This window comes from Hyla sarda, chromosome 8 (assembly GCF_029499605.1).
Source record: "Hyla sarda isolate aHylSar1 chromosome 8, aHylSar1.hap1, whole genome shotgun sequence".
In the NCBI taxonomy this organism is placed as follows: Eukaryota; Metazoa; Chordata; class Amphibia; order Anura; family Hylidae; genus Hyla; species Hyla sarda.
In genome coordinates, this window is record NC_079196.1 from 220,587,776 (window position 1) to 220,605,468 (window position 17,693).

At 48.1% G+C, this 17,693-nt stretch overlaps 2 protein-coding genes across 14 annotated transcripts in view; one reads left to right on the forward strand and one right to left on the reverse strand.

Moving 5' to 3' along the window:
- Positions 1 to 17,693, reverse strand: part of MSS51 (MSS51 mitochondrial translational activator) — a 136,106-nt gene that overhangs the window by 117,227 nt on the left and 1,186 nt on the right. For 6 of the 11 annotated variants that reach the window (XM_056536488.1, XM_056536489.1, XM_056536487.1 and 3 more), the window contains exons 1-2: positions 7,826 to 7,927; positions 645 to 812 (exon numbers count right to left, since the gene is read on the reverse strand). In XM_056536488.1, coding sequence (XP_056392463.1) covers positions 645 to 669 — 25 coding nt within the window. In that variant the 5' untranslated portion in view covers positions 670 to 812; positions 7,826 to 7,927. Of the gene's footprint in view, positions 1 to 489; positions 558 to 644; positions 813 to 1,616; positions 1,639 to 7,825; positions 7,968 to 17,693 lie in introns of those variants that run through there. The other 5 variants (XM_056536480.1, XM_056536481.1, XM_056536482.1 and 2 more) reach the window with 5 other exon arrangements.
- CFAP70 (cilia and flagella associated protein 70) overlaps positions 7,908 to 17,693 on the forward strand; it is a 69,044-nt gene continuing 59,258 nt past the window's right edge. Inside the window, exons 1-3 of one of the 3 annotated variants that reach the window (XM_056536477.1) lie at positions 8,016 to 8,200; positions 14,535 to 14,570; positions 17,139 to 17,226. In XM_056536477.1, the coding sequence (XP_056392452.1) occupies positions 17,149 to 17,226 (78 nt within the window). In that variant the 5' untranslated portion in view covers positions 8,016 to 8,200; positions 14,535 to 14,570; positions 17,139 to 17,148. The other 2 variants (XM_056536475.1, XM_056536476.1) reach the window with 2 other exon arrangements.

Below are 17,693 nucleotides of genomic sequence, written 5' to 3' on the forward strand. Positions count from 1 at the left end.
GATAGATGGATAGATATGAGATAGATGGATAGATATGAGATAGATGGATAGATATGAGATAGATAAATAGATATGAGATAGATAGATAGATAGATAGGAGATAGATAGATAGATAGATATGAGATAAATAGATATGAGATAAATAGATATGAGATAGATCGATAGGAGATAGATAGATAGATAGGAGATAGATAGATATGAGATAGATAGATAGATAAGAGAGAGAGATAGATATGAGATGGATAGATAGATAGATAGATATGAGAGATAGATAGATAGATAGATAGATATGAGATAGATAAATAGATATGAGATAGATAGATATGAGATAGATAGATATGAGATAGATATGAGATAGATAGAAATGAGATAGATAGATATGAGATAGATATGAGATAGATATGAGATAGATATGAGATAGATAGATATGAGATAGATAGATATGAGATATATAGATAGATGTGCAGGGTTTAGTGGTGGTGGAGTTACCTGTACAGGGGTCCGCTCTCCTGGGGTCTGCTGCTGTTGTCTTATAAGGTCCTGGGATGGGACGATGAACCCACGATGCCCCCCCCCCCCCCCCCTCACATCACTTTGGGATCGGATCCCTGGGCGGCTCTCAGCTGTCAAAATATTTGACTAACCTTTCTCTCTATAAATATCCATCATGGTGGCTGGACAGGTTGTAGGGGCCACGGAGTTAACCCTTAACACTGCCTGAATAGCTTCTTATCAATGACTTGTTTGGATTCCTTTAATCCAGCATTTGATGCTCCGCACAATGTCATGATCCGCCATATAAAGGGATTTCACTAAACCAGAAAGAAAACCGGTTACTGGCGCCATCTACTGTCCGGGGTATCTGATAAGGCTACATCAGAGCCATTATTTATATTACTGTATGCTGGGCTGGGCTTGGATACACAGACAGAACCACACATGACAGCCTCAGATATACAGCTCAACAGACAGTATCATATATGATAGAGTTAGATACACAGCTTAACAGACAGTACCAAACATGAAAGGCTTAGATTCACAGCTCAAAAGACAGTACTAAACATGATAGCCTTAGATACAAAGATTAACAAACAGTATCATATAAGATAGAGTTAGATACACAGATCAGCAGACAGTACCAAACATGACAGCCTTAGATACAAAGCTTAACAGACAGTACCATACATGATAGGCTTAGATACACAGCTCAACAGACAGTACTACACATGCTAAAATTAGATACACAGCTCAACAGACAGTACCAAACATTATAAGCTTAGATACACAGCTCAATAGACAGATGCACGGCTCAGCAGACTGTATCACACACAATAGGATTGAAAATCGCAACTCAGCGGACAGAACAGCACATGATAGGTTTAGATACATCAGCTCAGCAGACAGTATCACACATGACAAGCTTAGATACATCAGTTCAGAACACAGTATCACACATGAAAAATTTTAATAAACAGCTCAGCAGACAGTATCGCACTTGATAGGCTTAGATACATTGGCTCAGCAGACAGTATCACACTTGATAGGCTTAGATTCAGCAGCTAAACAGACATCCTCATACATTATAGGCTTAGATACACAGCCCTGACAGACAGTACCACACATGACATGCTTAGATACAGCAGCTCAGCACAAAAGTATCACCCATGGTAGGTTTGGATACACATAATCACAAACAGTATCACACATAATGGGGGAGATTTATCAAAACCTGTGCAGAGGAAATGTTGCCCAGTTGCCCATAGCAACCAATCAGATCGCTTCTTTCATTTTGCAGAGGCCTTGTTAAAAATGAAAGTAGCGATCTGATTGGTTGCTATGGGCAACTGGGCAACTTTGCCTCTCCACAGGTTTTGATAAGTCTCCGCCTATATTTTTATATACAGAATTTCCACAGAAATGTTAACTCATATTAGGCTTAGATACACTGGCTCAACAAACGGCCAGCTTAGATACAGCTGCTTAGCAGACTGTAATGCATGTGATCAGGATAGATAGATACACTCAGCAAACAGTATTAGGGTGCGTTCCCACCGGGCGTATACGCAAAATTTTCGGCAGCAGCGGGAAATACGCTGCGTATTCCTTGCTCACTATACACACAAAGCTTTCAGGCGGCAGCCCTACGCGTGTAGTGAGTTTTGGAGGCGGAGCCGTGCGCCGGCGTGACTGTGACGCGCGGCTCCGCCTCCAAAACTCACTGCACACACAGGGCTGCCGCCGGAAAGCCCTGTGTGTATAGTGAGCAAGGAATACGCAGCGTATTTCCCGCTGCTGCTGTAAATTTTGCGCAGCGTGAAATGCGCTGCGTATACGCCGTGTGGGAACGCACCCTTAGGTTGGGTTCACATCACGTTTTCTTCCATATGGGATCGCATACGGCAGGGGGGAGCTAAATCCCCGCGCTCCCGTATGCTTTCGTATGCGCTCCCGTATGTAATTCATTTCAATGAGCCGGCCGGAGTGAAACGTTCGGTCCGGTCGGCTCATTTTTGCGCTGTATGCGCTTTTTTCCCCAGACCTAAAACTGTGGTCAACCACGGTTTTAGGTCCGGTTGCAAAAGCGCATACGGTGCAAAAATGAGCCGACGTTTCACTCCGACCGGCTCATTGAAATGAATTACATACGGGAGCGCATACGAAAGCATACGGGAGCGCGAGGATTTACCTCCCCTCTGCCGTATGCGATCCCGTATGGGAGAAAACGTGATGTGATCCAGCCCTTAAACCGCTGTCGCAAAACCACAACTCCCAGCATGCCCGGACAGCCAACGGCTGTCCGGGCATGCTGGGAGTTGTAGTTTTGCAACAGCTGGAGGCACCCTGGTTGGAAAACACTGATATAAGACATGATAGGCTTAGGGTGCATTCACACTCAGGTTTTTGAGGAAAAACGGATTCCTCAAAACCGGACTAAACTGTATCAAAACGTGCCTACAAATTTCAACCCGTACACGGTTAAAAAACGTATACGGTGTTGAAAAATGATGTCCGGTTGCATCCGTTTTTGAAGAAAAAAAAAACTATACTTTTTTAACTTTTCACTCCATTTTGAATAAAGTTTCACTTGTTTGATTGAAATTCCAAGAAAAAGAACTGTGCAAAGTCAAAAACCGGATGGAACCGAACGCACATACAGTTCTGTACGGTTCCCATTGACTCCCATGTTAAAAAAAAAAAAACATATACGGTTTAAGGCTGGGTTCACACTACGTTTTCTCCCATACGGGAGCGCATACGGCAGGGGGGAGCTAAAACCTTGCGCTCCCGTATGCCTTCGTATGCGCTCCCGTATGTCATTCATTTCAATGAGCCGACCGGAGTGAAACGTTCGGTCCGGTCGGCTCATTATTGCACCGTATGCGCTTTTACAACCGGACCTAAAACTGTGGTTGACCAGTTTTAGGTCCGGTTGTAAAAGCGCATACAGCGCAAAAATGAGCCGACCGGACCGAACGTTTCACTCCGGTCGGCTCATTGAAATGAATGACATACGGGAGCGCATACGGTGACATACGGGAGCGCGAGGTTTTAGCTCCCCCCTGCCGTATGCGCTCCCGTATGGGAGAAAACGTAGTGTGAACCCAGCCTAATACGGTTTTTCACCCAGACCAAAAAACGTGGTAGACTACGGTTTTGGGTACGGGTAAAGAACCGGACAAAACCGTATAAGCCGCAAACGGACTAAACCAGATGATGCGTTTGACATACGGTTTACAGGGGTTATCCAGGAAAAAAAACTTTTTTTTATATATATATATCAACTGGCTCCAGAAAGTTAAACAGATTTGTACATTACTTCTATAAAAAAAAAAATCTTAATCCTTTCAGTACTTATGAGCTTCTGAAGTTGAGTTGTTTTTTTCTGTCTAAGTGCTCTCTGATGACACGTGTCTCAGGAACCGCCCAGTTTAGAAGAGGTTTGCTATGGGGATTTGCTTCTAAACTGGGCGGTTCCCGAGACAGGTGTCATCAGAGAGCACTTAGACAGAAAAGAACAACTCAACTTCAGAAGCTCATAAGTACTGAAAGGATTAAGATTATTTAATAGAAGTAATTTACAAATCTGTTTAACTTTCTGGAGCCAGTTGATGTATAAAAAAAGTTTATACTTTAAGTCAATGCATACGGCTTGCTATACGGTTCCGTATGGTTTTTAACTTGGAACCGTATATGGGAAGGAACTGTATAGCAAAAAAGTGGTGAGCGTGCACCCTTAGATACAGCAGCTCAGCAGTTACAGGGTATCACACAGTACAGGCTCGGATACGCTGTTTCCGCCATATTTCACCATCTCTATTACTTCAGATTCTTACATTTTCTTCCCGACACATTTTCCTGGAAAATAAGAAAGTACGCCGTTTCCGAGTATTAACCCCTCGCTGCCCAGCGGTGACATCACCGCCTCGGGCGCTATCTTTAGCAGCAGACATAAAACCTGTCCCCGCGTCTTCCAATCTCATTACGGTTATTTTTAGACCTTTTATATTAGTGCGCGGCGGCACTTTACGACGGCGGCTGACAAAAGCTTTTTGATGGATTTGGACGATTTTTTTTTTTTTTTTTTACGAGAAAATCAATGAGGCATCGAAAGGACAAGAGGTCGCGGTGACGCTAGAGATTCGTCTTCCAGAAAATGGAACAGAGTCATTGAGCGCTGGTGACTTCATATTTATGCCAAGAAGGGTCAGAAATCTGCCAAAAGGAACTGCTTGATTTTCCTGTACTGCCCCCGCAGGAGAAAGGAAGCATTACACAGTCCTCAGTGATATAGATGCTGGTTGTAATGTAAGGATATGAAGGGTCCTCCATAGTGAGAGACGCTCTCAGGGTCTAATGGATGGAGGTCCCGATAGGTCCCTGTACACACTAGGCTTCAGTTATGTCATGTGATCCATAGTTTTGTCCTGAAGTTGAGGCTGGTCAATGTTTAAATATTTGGTTCTACCATTAGAGATCTCCTAAAAGAACCAGCAATGGTACCCATTAAATATTATCAGTCAGTGTCCTCATATTATTGTCACTGTCACCATGCCCCCCAACAGTTATACAAGGAAGACGCTCCCTTTAATTGTGGACACACGTCATAGTACCCATATGTGTATTACCAATGGTCAGTTATCCCAATAATTATACTGGTCAGAGTGCCCCCAATAATTATAATGGTCAGAGCGCCCCCAATAATTATATTGGTCAGAGTGCCCCAATAATTATAATGGTAAGAGTGCCCCAATAATTATACTGGTAAGAGTGCCTCCAATAATTATAATGGTAAGAGTGCCCCAATAATTATACTGGTCAGAGTGATCCCAATAATTATACTGGTCAGAGTGATTCCAATATTTATACTGGTCAGAGTGCCCCCAATAATTATACTGGTCAGAGTGCCCCTAATAATTATACTGGTCAGAGTGCCCCTAATAATTATACTGGTCAGAGTTATCCCAATAATTATACTGGTCAGAGTGCCCCCAATAATTATACTGGTTAGAGTGCCCCCAATAATTATACTGGTCAGAGTGCCCCCAATAATTATAATGGTCAGAGTGCCCCCAATAATTATACTGGTCAGAGTGCCCCCAATAATTATACTGGTCAGAGTGCCCCCAATAATTATACTGGTCAGTGTGCCCCCAATAATTATACTGGTCAGTGTGCCCCCAATAATTCTAATGGTCAGAGTGCCCCCAATAATTCTAATGGTCAGAGTGCCCTCAATAATTATACTGGTCAGAGTGCCCTCAATAATTATACTGGTCAGAGTGCCCCCAATAATTATAATGGTCAGAGTGCCCCCAATAATTATAATGGTCAGAGTGCCCTCAATAATTATACTGGTCAGAGTGCCCCCAATAATTATAATGGTCAGAGTGCCCCCAATAATTATAATGGTCAGTGTGCCCCCAATAATTATACTGGTCAGAGTGATCCCAATAATTATACTGGTCAGAGTGCCCCCAATAATTATAATGGTCAGAGTGCCCCCAATAATTATAATGGTCAGAGCGCCCCCAATAATTATAATGGTCAGAGCGCCCCCAATAATTATACTGGTCAGAGTGATCCCAATATTTATACTGGTCAGAGTGCCCCCAATAATTATAATGGTCAGAGTGCCCCCAATAATTATAATGGTCAGAGTGCCCCCAATAATTATACTGGTCAGAGTGCCCTCAATAATTATACTGGTCAGAGTGCCCCCAATAATTATAATGGTCAGAGTGCCCCCAATAATTATAATGGTCAGAGTGCCCTCAATAATTATACTGGTCAGAGTGCCCCCAATAATTATAATGGTCAGAGTGCCCCAATAATTATACTGGTCAGAGTGCCCTCAATAATTATACTGGTCAGAGTGCCCCCAATAATTATACTGGTCAGAGTGCCCCCAATAATTATAATGGTCAGAGTGCCCCCAATAATTATAATGGTCAGAGTGCCCCCAATAATTATAATGGTCAGAGTGCCCCCAATAATTATAATGGTCAGAGTGCCCTCAATAATTATACTAGTTATATTGCCCCCCAATAACTTAACTCCATCCAATATTTAAAGGGGTACTGCAGCCAAAATGAACTTATACCCTATTCACAGGATAAGGGATACGTTGCTGATCATGGGAGGTCCGATCCCTGGGACCCCCCCATGGTCTCCGGAACAGGACCCCGTCTCACTCAGCAGCTTACTGCTAGACGGTATACGCTCTATTCATTTCTATGGGTGCGCCGATGATGCCCAAGAGCTGTACTCGGGTCTCTTCAGCGCGCACCCAGGGGCTGTGCCCACTTCATACCCGGTGGGACTCAAGGCTAATGCTGGACATTGCTGACTGGGCTGATCTCTGGCATTAACCCTATGGACGCCACAATCAAAGTTCATTGTGGGGTCTACAATGGGAAAATACAGTTCCTGATTAGCTCAGGGAGCTGATTGGGACCACTGCGGCAAAATCGTGGGGTCCAGATCAGGTGAGAGGCCGGGCGGAGGGTCCCTACCTCCCTCTGTCCTGTGCTATGCCATAACATTAATCAGTGTATTCCATGTAATCACCTCCTCTGGGGGCTAAAAAAAAGTGAAGGAAATATTTAAAAAAATTATAAAAAATGTGAATAGGCCCCTTCCCCCATAAAAGTTTATATCACCTCCCTTTTCCTATTAAATAAAATAATGTAAACAAAAATAAACATATGTGGTGTTGTGTGCGTAAATGTCCAAACTATTAAAATATAACGGTGAATAAACCGCACGGTCAATGGCGTATTTGTGAAAAAATATCAAAGTCTAGAATTGCTGATTTTCAGTCACATCATATAAAAGAAAAAAAAAAGATTAAACAAGCGATAAAAAAAATCGAATTAAAATAAAAGTGGTACCGAAAAAAATACAGATCACGGTGCAAAAAATATGTCTCAAACATCCTCGTATACGGTAAAATAAGAGTTAAAGGGTCAGGAGAGGCCGATTTTAACTATACTAATTTTCATATAAAAATATTCTATATAATATATTGTTATTTTTTAAGTAGTAAAATAAAATAAAATAAAACCTTTATAAATTGGGTATCGGATGGACCTACAGAATAGAGATAACGTGTCATTCTTACGGATAAGTGCAACGTGTAAAAACTGATGCCCCACAATAATATTATTGCTTTCGCTGCAGATTTCGTGGAAAAATTTGTGATTTCATTGTAAAATACAATTGGCGGCCAAAAACACTAAACAAAAAAAATATGCCCCAATGAATGCGCATGGGCACCATTCCAATGGACTTCAGCGTGAGGACTACAAGTCCCAGGACTCCTTACCCTGAGAACACATGTAGGATCTGGGGAATGTAGTTAAACAGGAAGACACCGGGGAAAGTGAAAGGAAGTGGTGCGTAGCCTAGCAACGAGCCGCGCGGCCCCGCTGCATCCTGGGAGGCCGAAGTTGGTTGCTAGGACACGGGGAACGCTGGACTGTAGAGGTAAGTGATCTACCGGGAGAACGGAGCCGACGGGGCCGGTGATAGCAGAACTGAGGGCCCGACCATAACCGGCAGGGACGGCACAGCAGCACTCCCCTCCCCCCGTTGGTCACCCGACTGTCCCGGGGTCCTGAAGGGCAGGAGAATCCTTCTACCATGTAAATGCTGTTTGCAGGGTCCTGTACAAGTGACCTGAAGGGAAAGCTGCAGTCAGTCCATGGTGATCCACTGCACATAACCTACCCTGGTCCATGGTGATCCACTGCACATAACCTACCCCAGTCCATGGTGATCCACTGCACATAACCTACCCCAGTCCATGGTGATCCACTGCACATAACCTACCCCAGTCCATGGTGATCCACTGCACATAACCTACCCCGGTCCATGGTGATCCACTGCACATAACCTACCCCAGTCCATGGTGATCCACTGCACATAACCTACCCCTGTCCATGGTGATCCACTGCACATAACCTACCCCTGTCCATGGTGATCCACTGCACATAACCTACCCCAGTCCATGGTGATTCACTGCACATAACCTACCCCGGTCCATGGTGATCCACTGCACATAACCTACCCCTGTCCATGGTGATCCACTGCACATAACCTACCCCAGTCCATGGTGATCCACTGCACATAACCTACCCCGGTCCATGGTGATCCACTGCACATAACCTACCCCAGTCCATGGTGATCCACTGCACATAACCTACCCCAGTCCATGGTGATCCACTGCACATAACCTACCCCTGTCCATGGTGATCCACTGCACATAACCTACCCCAGTCCATGGTGATCCACTGCACATAACCTACCCCGGTCCATGGTGATCCACTGCACATAACCTACCCCTGTCCATGGTGATCCACTGCACATAACCTACCCCAGTCCATGGTGATCCACTGCACATAACCTACCCTGGTCCATGGTGATCCACTGCACATAACCTACCCCGGTCCATGGTGATCTACTGCACATAACCTACCCCCGTCCATGGTGATCCACTGCACATAACCTATCCCGGTCCATGGTGATCCACTGCACATAACCTACCCCGGTCCATGGTGATCTACTGCACATAACCTACCCCAGTCCATGGTGATCCACTGCACATAACCTACCCCGGTCCATGGTGATCCACTGCACATAACCTACCCCTGTCCATGGTGATCCACTGCACATAACCTACCCCAGTCCATGGTGATCCACTGCACATAACCTACCCCGGTCCATGGTGATCCACTGCACATAACCTACCCCAGTCCATGGTGATCCACTGCACATAACCTACCCCTGTCCATGGTGATCCACTGCACATAACCTACCCCTGTCCATGGTGATCCACTGCACATAACCTACCCCAGTCCATGGTGATTCACTGCACATAACCTACCCCGGTCCATGGTGATCCACTGCACATAACCTACCCCTGTCCATGGTGATACACTGCACATAACCTACCCCAGTCCATGGTGATCCACTGCACATAACCTACCCCGGTCCATGGTGATCCACTGCACATAACCTACCCCAGTCCATGGTGATCCACTGCACATAACCTACCCCAGTCCATGGTGATCCACTGCACATAACCTACCCCTGTCCATGGTGATCCACTGCACATAACCTACCCCAGTCCATGGTGATCCACTGCACATAACCTACCCCGGTCCATGGTGATCCACTGCACATAACCTACCCCTGTCCATGGTGATCCACTGCACATAACCTACCCCAGTCCATGGTGATCCACTGCACATAACCTACCCTGGTCCATGGTGATCCACTGCACATAACCTACCCCGGTCCATGGTGATCTACTGCACATAACCTACCCCCGTCCATGGTGATCCACTGCACATAACCTATCCCGGTCCATGGTGATCCACTGCACATAACCTACCCCGGTCCATGGTGATCTACTGCACATAACCTACCCCAGTCCATGGTGATCCACTGCACATAACCTACCCCGGTCCATGGTGATCCACTGCACATAACCTACCCCTGTCCATGGTGATCCACTGCACATAACCTACCCCAGTCCATGGTGATCCACTGCACATAACCTACCCCGGTCCATGGTGATCCACTGCACATAACCTACCCCAGTCCATGGTGATCCACTGCACATAACCTACCCCTCCCTGTCCATGGTGATCCACTGCACATAACCTACCCCTGTCCATGGTGATCCACTGCACATAACCTACCCCAGTCCATGGTGATTCACTGCACATAACCTACCCCGGTCCATGGTGATCCACTGCACATAACCTACCCCTGTCCATGGTGATCCACTGCACATAACCTACCCCAGTCCATGGTGATCCACTGCACATAACCTACCCCGGTCCATGGTGATCCACTGCACATAACCTACCCCAGTCCATGGTGATCCACTGCACATAACCTACCCCAGTCCATGGTGATCCACTGCACATAACCTACCCCTGTCCATGGTGATCCACTGCACATAACCTACCCCGGTCCATGGTGATCCACTGCACATAACCTACCCCGGTCCATGGTGATCCACTGCACATAACCTACCCCTGTCCATGGTGATCCACTGCACATAACCTACCCCAGTCCATGGTGATCCACTGCACATAACCTACCCTGGTCCATGGTGATCCACTGCACATAACCTACCCCGGTCCATGGTGATCTACTGCACATAACCTACCCCCGTCCATGGTGATCCACTGCACATAACCTATCCCGGTCCATGGTGATCCACTGCACATAACCTACCCCGGTCCATGGTGATCTACTGCACATAACCTACCCCAGTCCATGGTGATCCACTGCACATAACCTACCCCGGTCCATGGTGATCCACTGCACATAACCTACCCCTGTCCATGGTGATCCACTGCACATAACCTACCCCAGTCCATGGTGATCCACTGCACATAACCTACCCCGGTCCATGGTGATCCACTGCACATAACCTACCCCTGTCCATGGTGATCCACTGCACATAACCTACCCCAGTCCATGGTGATCCACTGCACATAACCTACCCCGGTCCATGGTGATCCACTGCACATAACCTACCCCTGTCCATGGTGATCCACTGCACATAACCTACCCCAGTCCATGGTGATCCACTGCACATAACCTACCCCGGTCCATGGTGATCCACTGCACATAACCTACCCCTGTCCATGGTGATCCACTGCACATAACCTACCCCTGTCCATGGTGATCCACTGCACATAACCTACCCCGGTCCATGGTGATCCACTGCACATAGCCTACCCCGGTCCATGGTGATCCACTGCACATAACCTACCCCCGGTCCATGGTGATCCACTGCACATAACTTACCCCAGTCCATGGTGATCCACTGCACATAACCTTCCCCAGTCCATGGTGATCCACTGCACATAACCTACCCCAGTCCATGGTGATCCACTGCACATAACCTACCCCGGTCCATGGTGATCCACTGCACATAACCTGCCCCAGCCCATGGTGATCCACTGCACATAACCTACCCCGGTCCATGGTGATCCACTGCACATAACTTACCCCAGTCCATGGTGATCCACTGCACATAACCTACCCCAGTCCATGGTGATCCACTGCACATAACCTACCCCTAGTCCATGGTGATCCACTGCACATAACCTACCCCAGTCCATGGTGATCCACTGCACATAACCTATCCCCGTCCATGGTGATCCACTGCATATAACCTACCCCAGTCCATGGTGATCCACTGCTCATAACCTACCCCAGTCCATGGTGATCCACTGCACATAACTTACCCCAGTCCATGGTGATCCACTGCACATAACCTACCCCAGTCCATGGTGATCCACTGCACATAACCTACCCCTGTCCATGGTGATCCACTGCACATAACCTACCCCGGTCCATGGTGATCCACTGCACATAACTTACCCCAGTCCATGGTGATCCACTGCACATAACCTACCCCTGTCCATGGTGATCCACTGCACATAACCTACCCCTGTCCATGGTGATCCACTGCACATAACCTAACCCGGTCCATGGTGATCCACTGCGCATAACCTACCCCGGTCCATGGTGATCCACTGCGCATAACCTACCCCTGTCCATGGTGATCCACTGCACATAACCTACCCCAGTCCATGGTGATCCACTGCACATAACCTACCCCGGTCCATGGTGATCCACTGCGCATAACCTACCCGGTCCATGGTGATCCACTGCACTTAACCTACCCCGGTCCATTGTGATCCACGGCTCATAACCTACCCCGGTCCATGGTGATCCACTGCGCATAACTACCCCGGTCCATGGTGATCCACTGCGCATAACCTACCCTGGTCCATGGTGATCCACTGCACATAACCTACCCTGGTCCATGGTGATCCACTGCACATAACCTACCCTGGTCCATGGTGATCCACTGCGCATAACCTACCCCCGTCCATGGTGATCCACTGCGCATAACCTACCCCGGTCCATGGTGATTCACTTCAAATAACCTACCCCTAGTCCATGGTGATCCACTGCATGTAACCTATTCCTGTCCATGGTGAGCCACTGCACATAACCTACCCCTGTCCATGGTGATCCACTGCGCATACCCTACCCCTAGTCCATGGTGATCCACTGCACATAACCTACCCCTAGTCCATGGTGATCCACTGCACATAACCTACCCTGGTCCATGGTGATCCACTGCACATAACCTACCCTGGTCCATGGTGATCCACTGCACATAACCTACCCCTGTCCATGGTGATCCACTGCACATAACCTACCCCTGTCCATGGTGATCCACTGCACATAACCTACCCCGGTCCATGGTGATCCACTGCACATAACCTACCCCTGTCCATGGTGATCCACTGCACATAACCTACCCGGTCCATGGAGATCCACTGCACATAACCTACCCCAGTCCATGGTGATCCACTGCACATAACCTACCCCGGTCCATGGTGATCCACTGCACATAACTTACCCCAGTCCATGGTGATCCACTGCACATAACCTACCCCTGTCCATGGTGATCCACTGCACATAACCTACCCCGGTCCATGGTGATCCACTGCGCATAACCTACCCCGGTCCATGGTGATCCACTGCGCATAACCTACCCCTGTCCATGGTGATCCACTGCACATAACCTACCCCAGTCCATGGTGATCCACGGCTCATAACTACCCCGGTCCATGGTGATCCACTGCGCATAACCTACCCGGTCCATGGTGATCCACTGCACATAACCTACCCCGGTCCATTGTGATCCACGGCTCATAACCTACCCTGGTCCATGGTGATCCACTGCACATAACTACCCCGGTCCATGGTGATCCACTGCGCATAACCTACCCTGGTCCATGGTGATCCACTGCACATAACCTACCCTGGTCCATGGTGATCCACTGCACATAACCTACCCTGGTCCATGGTGATCCACTGCACATAACCTACCCTGGTCCATGGTGATCCACTGCACATAACCTACCCTGGTCCATGGTGATCCACTGCGCATAACCTACCCCCGTCCATGGTGATCCACTGCGCATAACCTACCCCGGTCCATGGTGATTCACTTCAAATAACCTACCCCTAGTCCATGGTGATCCACTGCATGTAACCTATTCCTGTCCATGGTGAGCCACTGCACATAACCTACCCCTGTCCATGGTGATCCACTGCGCATACCCTACCCCTAGTCCATGGTGATCCACTGCACATAACCTACCCCTAGTCCATGGTGATCCACTGCACATAACCTACCCTGGTCCATGGTGATCCACTGCACATAACCTACCCTGGTCCATGGTGATCCACTGCACATAACCTACCCCTGTCCATGGTGATCCACTGCACATAACCTACCCCTGTCCATGGTGATCCACTGCACATAACCTACCCCGGTCCATGGTGATCCACTGCACATAACCTACCCCTGTCCATGGTGATCCACTGCACATAACCTACCCCTGTCCATGGTGATCCACTGCACATAACCTACCCCGGTCCATGGTGATCCACTGCACATAACCTACCCCTGTCCATGGTGATCCACTGCACATAACCTACCCGGTCCATGGAGATCCACTGCACATAACCTACTCCATTCCATGGTGATCCACTGCACATAACCTACCCCTAGTCCATGGTGATCCACTGCACATAACCTACCCCAGTCCATGGTGATCCACTGCACATAACCTACCCCCGTCCATGGTGATCCACTGCACATAACCTACCCCAGTCCATGGTGATCCACTGCACATAACTTACCCCAGTCCATGGTGATCCACTGCACATAACCTACCCCAGTCCATGGTGATCCACTGCACATAACCTACCCCGGTCCATGGTGATCCACTGCACATAACCTACCCCGGTCCATGGTGATCCACTGCACATAACTTACCCCAGTCCATGGTGATCCACTGCACATAACCTACCCCTATCCATGGTGATCCACTGCACATAACCTACCCTGGTCCATGGTGATCCACTGCGCATAACCTACCCCGGTCCATGGTGATCCACTGCGCATAACCTACCCCTGTCCATGGTGATCCACTGCACATAACCTACCCCAGTCCATGGTGATCCACGGCTCATAACTACCCCGGTCCATGGTGATCCACTGCGCATAACCTACCCGGTCCATGGTGATCCACTGCACATAACCTACCCCGGTCCATTGTGATCCACGGCTCATAACCTACCCCGGTCCATGGTGATCCACTGCGCATAACTACCCCGGTCCATGGTGATCCACTGCGCATAACCTACCCTGGTCCATGGTGATCCACTGCACATAACCTACCCTGGTCCATGGTGATCCACTGCACATAACCTACCCTGGTCCATGGTGATCCACTGCACATAACCTACCCTGGTCCATGGTGATCCACTGCGCATAACCTACCCCCGTCCATGGTGATCCACTGCGCATAACCTACCCCGGTCCATGGTGATTCACTTCAAATAACCTACCCCTAGTCCATGGTGATCCACTGCATGTAACCTATTCCTGTCCATGGTGAGCCACTGCACATAACCTACCCCTGTCCATGGTGATCCACTGCACATAACCTACCCCTGTCCATGGTGATCCACTGCGCATACCCTACCCCTAGTCCATGGTGATCCACTGCACATAACCTACCCCTAGTCCATGGTGATCCACTGCACATAACCTACCCTGGTCCATGGTGATCCACTGCACATAACCTACCCTGGTCCATGGTGATCCACTGCACATAACCTACCCCTGTCCATGGTGATCCACTGCACATAACCTACCCCTGTCCATGGTGATCCACTGCACATAACCTACCCCGGTCCATGGTGATCCACTGCACATAACCTACCCCTGTCCATGGTGATCCACTGCACATAACCTACCCCGGTCCATGGTGATCCACTGCATATAACCTACCCCGGTCCATGGTGATCCACTGCATATAACCTACCCCGGTCCATGGTGATCCACTGCACATAACCTACACGGTCCATGGTGATCCACTGCACATAACCTACTCCATTCCATGGTGATCCACTGCACATAACCTACCCTGGTCCATGGTGATCCACTGCCTACCCCGATCCATGGTGATCCACTGTACATGACATACCCCGATCCATGGTGATCCACTGCACATAACCTACCCTGGTCCATGGTGATCCACTGCACATAACCTACCCCAGTCCATGGTGATTCACTGCACATAACCTACCCCGGTCCATGGTGATCCACCGCACATAACCTACCCCGGTCCATGGTGATCCACTGCACATAACCTACCCCGGTCCATGGTGATCCACTGCACATAACCTACCCCGGTCCATGGTGATCCACTGCACATAACCCACCCCGGTCCATGGTGATCCACTGCACATAACCTACCCCGGTCCATGGTGATCCACTGCACATAACCTACCCCATTCCATGACGATCCACTGCAGAGGCTACTTTTGGGTAGTGTACCTCTTGTTGAGAGATCACTGACTGCTAGACATGGCTCTATAATGTACTGGAAGACATTCTGGAGTACATTACACCATGTGACTTTATAAATTTATTATCTCTGATTCATTGTTTGGTGAGATTACGCCGCAGACAATATACTCCTGTTACATATGTTTATCAATTAATGTGAGATGTAATGTGATTACCAGTATCCAGTCTGTCATGGGTCACTGCTGCCACCTAGTGTTCACCAGGGGTAGAGGAGATAGTGATCGGTGTATGACAGTGTTTCCCAACCAGGGGGCCTCCAGCTGTTGCAAAACTACAACTCCAGCATGCCCGGACAGCCGAAGGCTGTCCGGGCATGCTGGGAGTTGTAGTTTTGCAATAGATTTCCTATAGATAGATTTCAAGCCATGCATTGATGAACTGCGGACAGCCGAGAAGAGCCCGCCCACTTTCAAATACGCAGCGGGAAACCCGCAAAAAAATTCGCCCGTGTGAACGTACCCTAAAGGTGTGTTCACACTGAGGAATTGGAGAGGAATCCTCGCGAAAAAATTCTGCCGCAGAATTTTAGTTTTTTTTATTTGCGTGAATTTTGCGCAAAAAGCTGATTTTCCGGGCGGAATATAGGAGGAAACAGTTTTTTTTTTTTTTTTGCTATTTTTTTTTTTTTTTTTGCTGGATTACAACCACCAATTGGAATTTCCCTTTTTATTTCTTTCTTTCTTTCTTTCTTTGTTGGGAATTTCGCGCAAATTCCGTGCGGGAACGATCTCAAGCGGTAACATGCTTACCATTGACTTCAATGGGCTTCTGCAAGAAGAATGAACATGTTCTTTCTTCGAGTGGAACGGAATTTACGCAGCGTGAACAGCGCAGAGTCAGATACATTGAAGTCAATGGCAAAGCAGAAGTTAATTATTTCCAATCGGAGAATTCGAGAGGAAATTACGCGCGTAAATTCCTCTTGAATGACTCAGTGTGAACGCGCCCTAAGGATAAGTCAGCCTCTGACCCCCCCCTCATTGGTGTCTCTTGTCGTACATTACACTTTGCGTTGCTTTTACTATTCCGCCGCCCCCCCCCAGCACAAAGTATGTTAATAAGTCATGGCGGTGGCGGTAGCGGCGGCGGCGGTGACACTTGTAATGGGACCTACATCCATAATCTCATGTCTCTTATCTCTCCTCAGACCCGTAGCTATGGAGACAGCGATGGAAGACGTGAAGACTCGGCCCCCCGCACCGGTGCACATCACGGTTCTCAGAGCACATGATCTGGTAACACCTCATAAATAGCACCTTGCCTGATGACTCCCCGCGCCGCCTGTTAACCCATTACAGCAGCCGACAGATTCGTATCGCGGACGGAATGGAAATAGGGGAATCATGATTTAATTTAAATTTGAATTTAAAGATGTCGACCATGAGAGGGGGGCAGACGTTATTGCAGCCTGACGTCGACGCGGGTCTCACATATAGAATTCCGTCTCCATAACGTAATAAAATGTTGACAAGGAAAAGGAATGTCCAGCGCAGGATGAAGTCAAGCAGGAGCTTTATTAGACGATCACATGGAACACACGGAAACACCAACGCGTTTCGGGTCAAACTGGACCCTTAATCATGCCAAGAAATGTTGGGTGCCCCCCCCCCTTCACCTCTTTCATCCATTGGCCCACCCATAAATTATAAGGGTGGGGAGTCTGCGGAGAAATCGTGACAAATGTCTCGGAATTGTCTTGAGC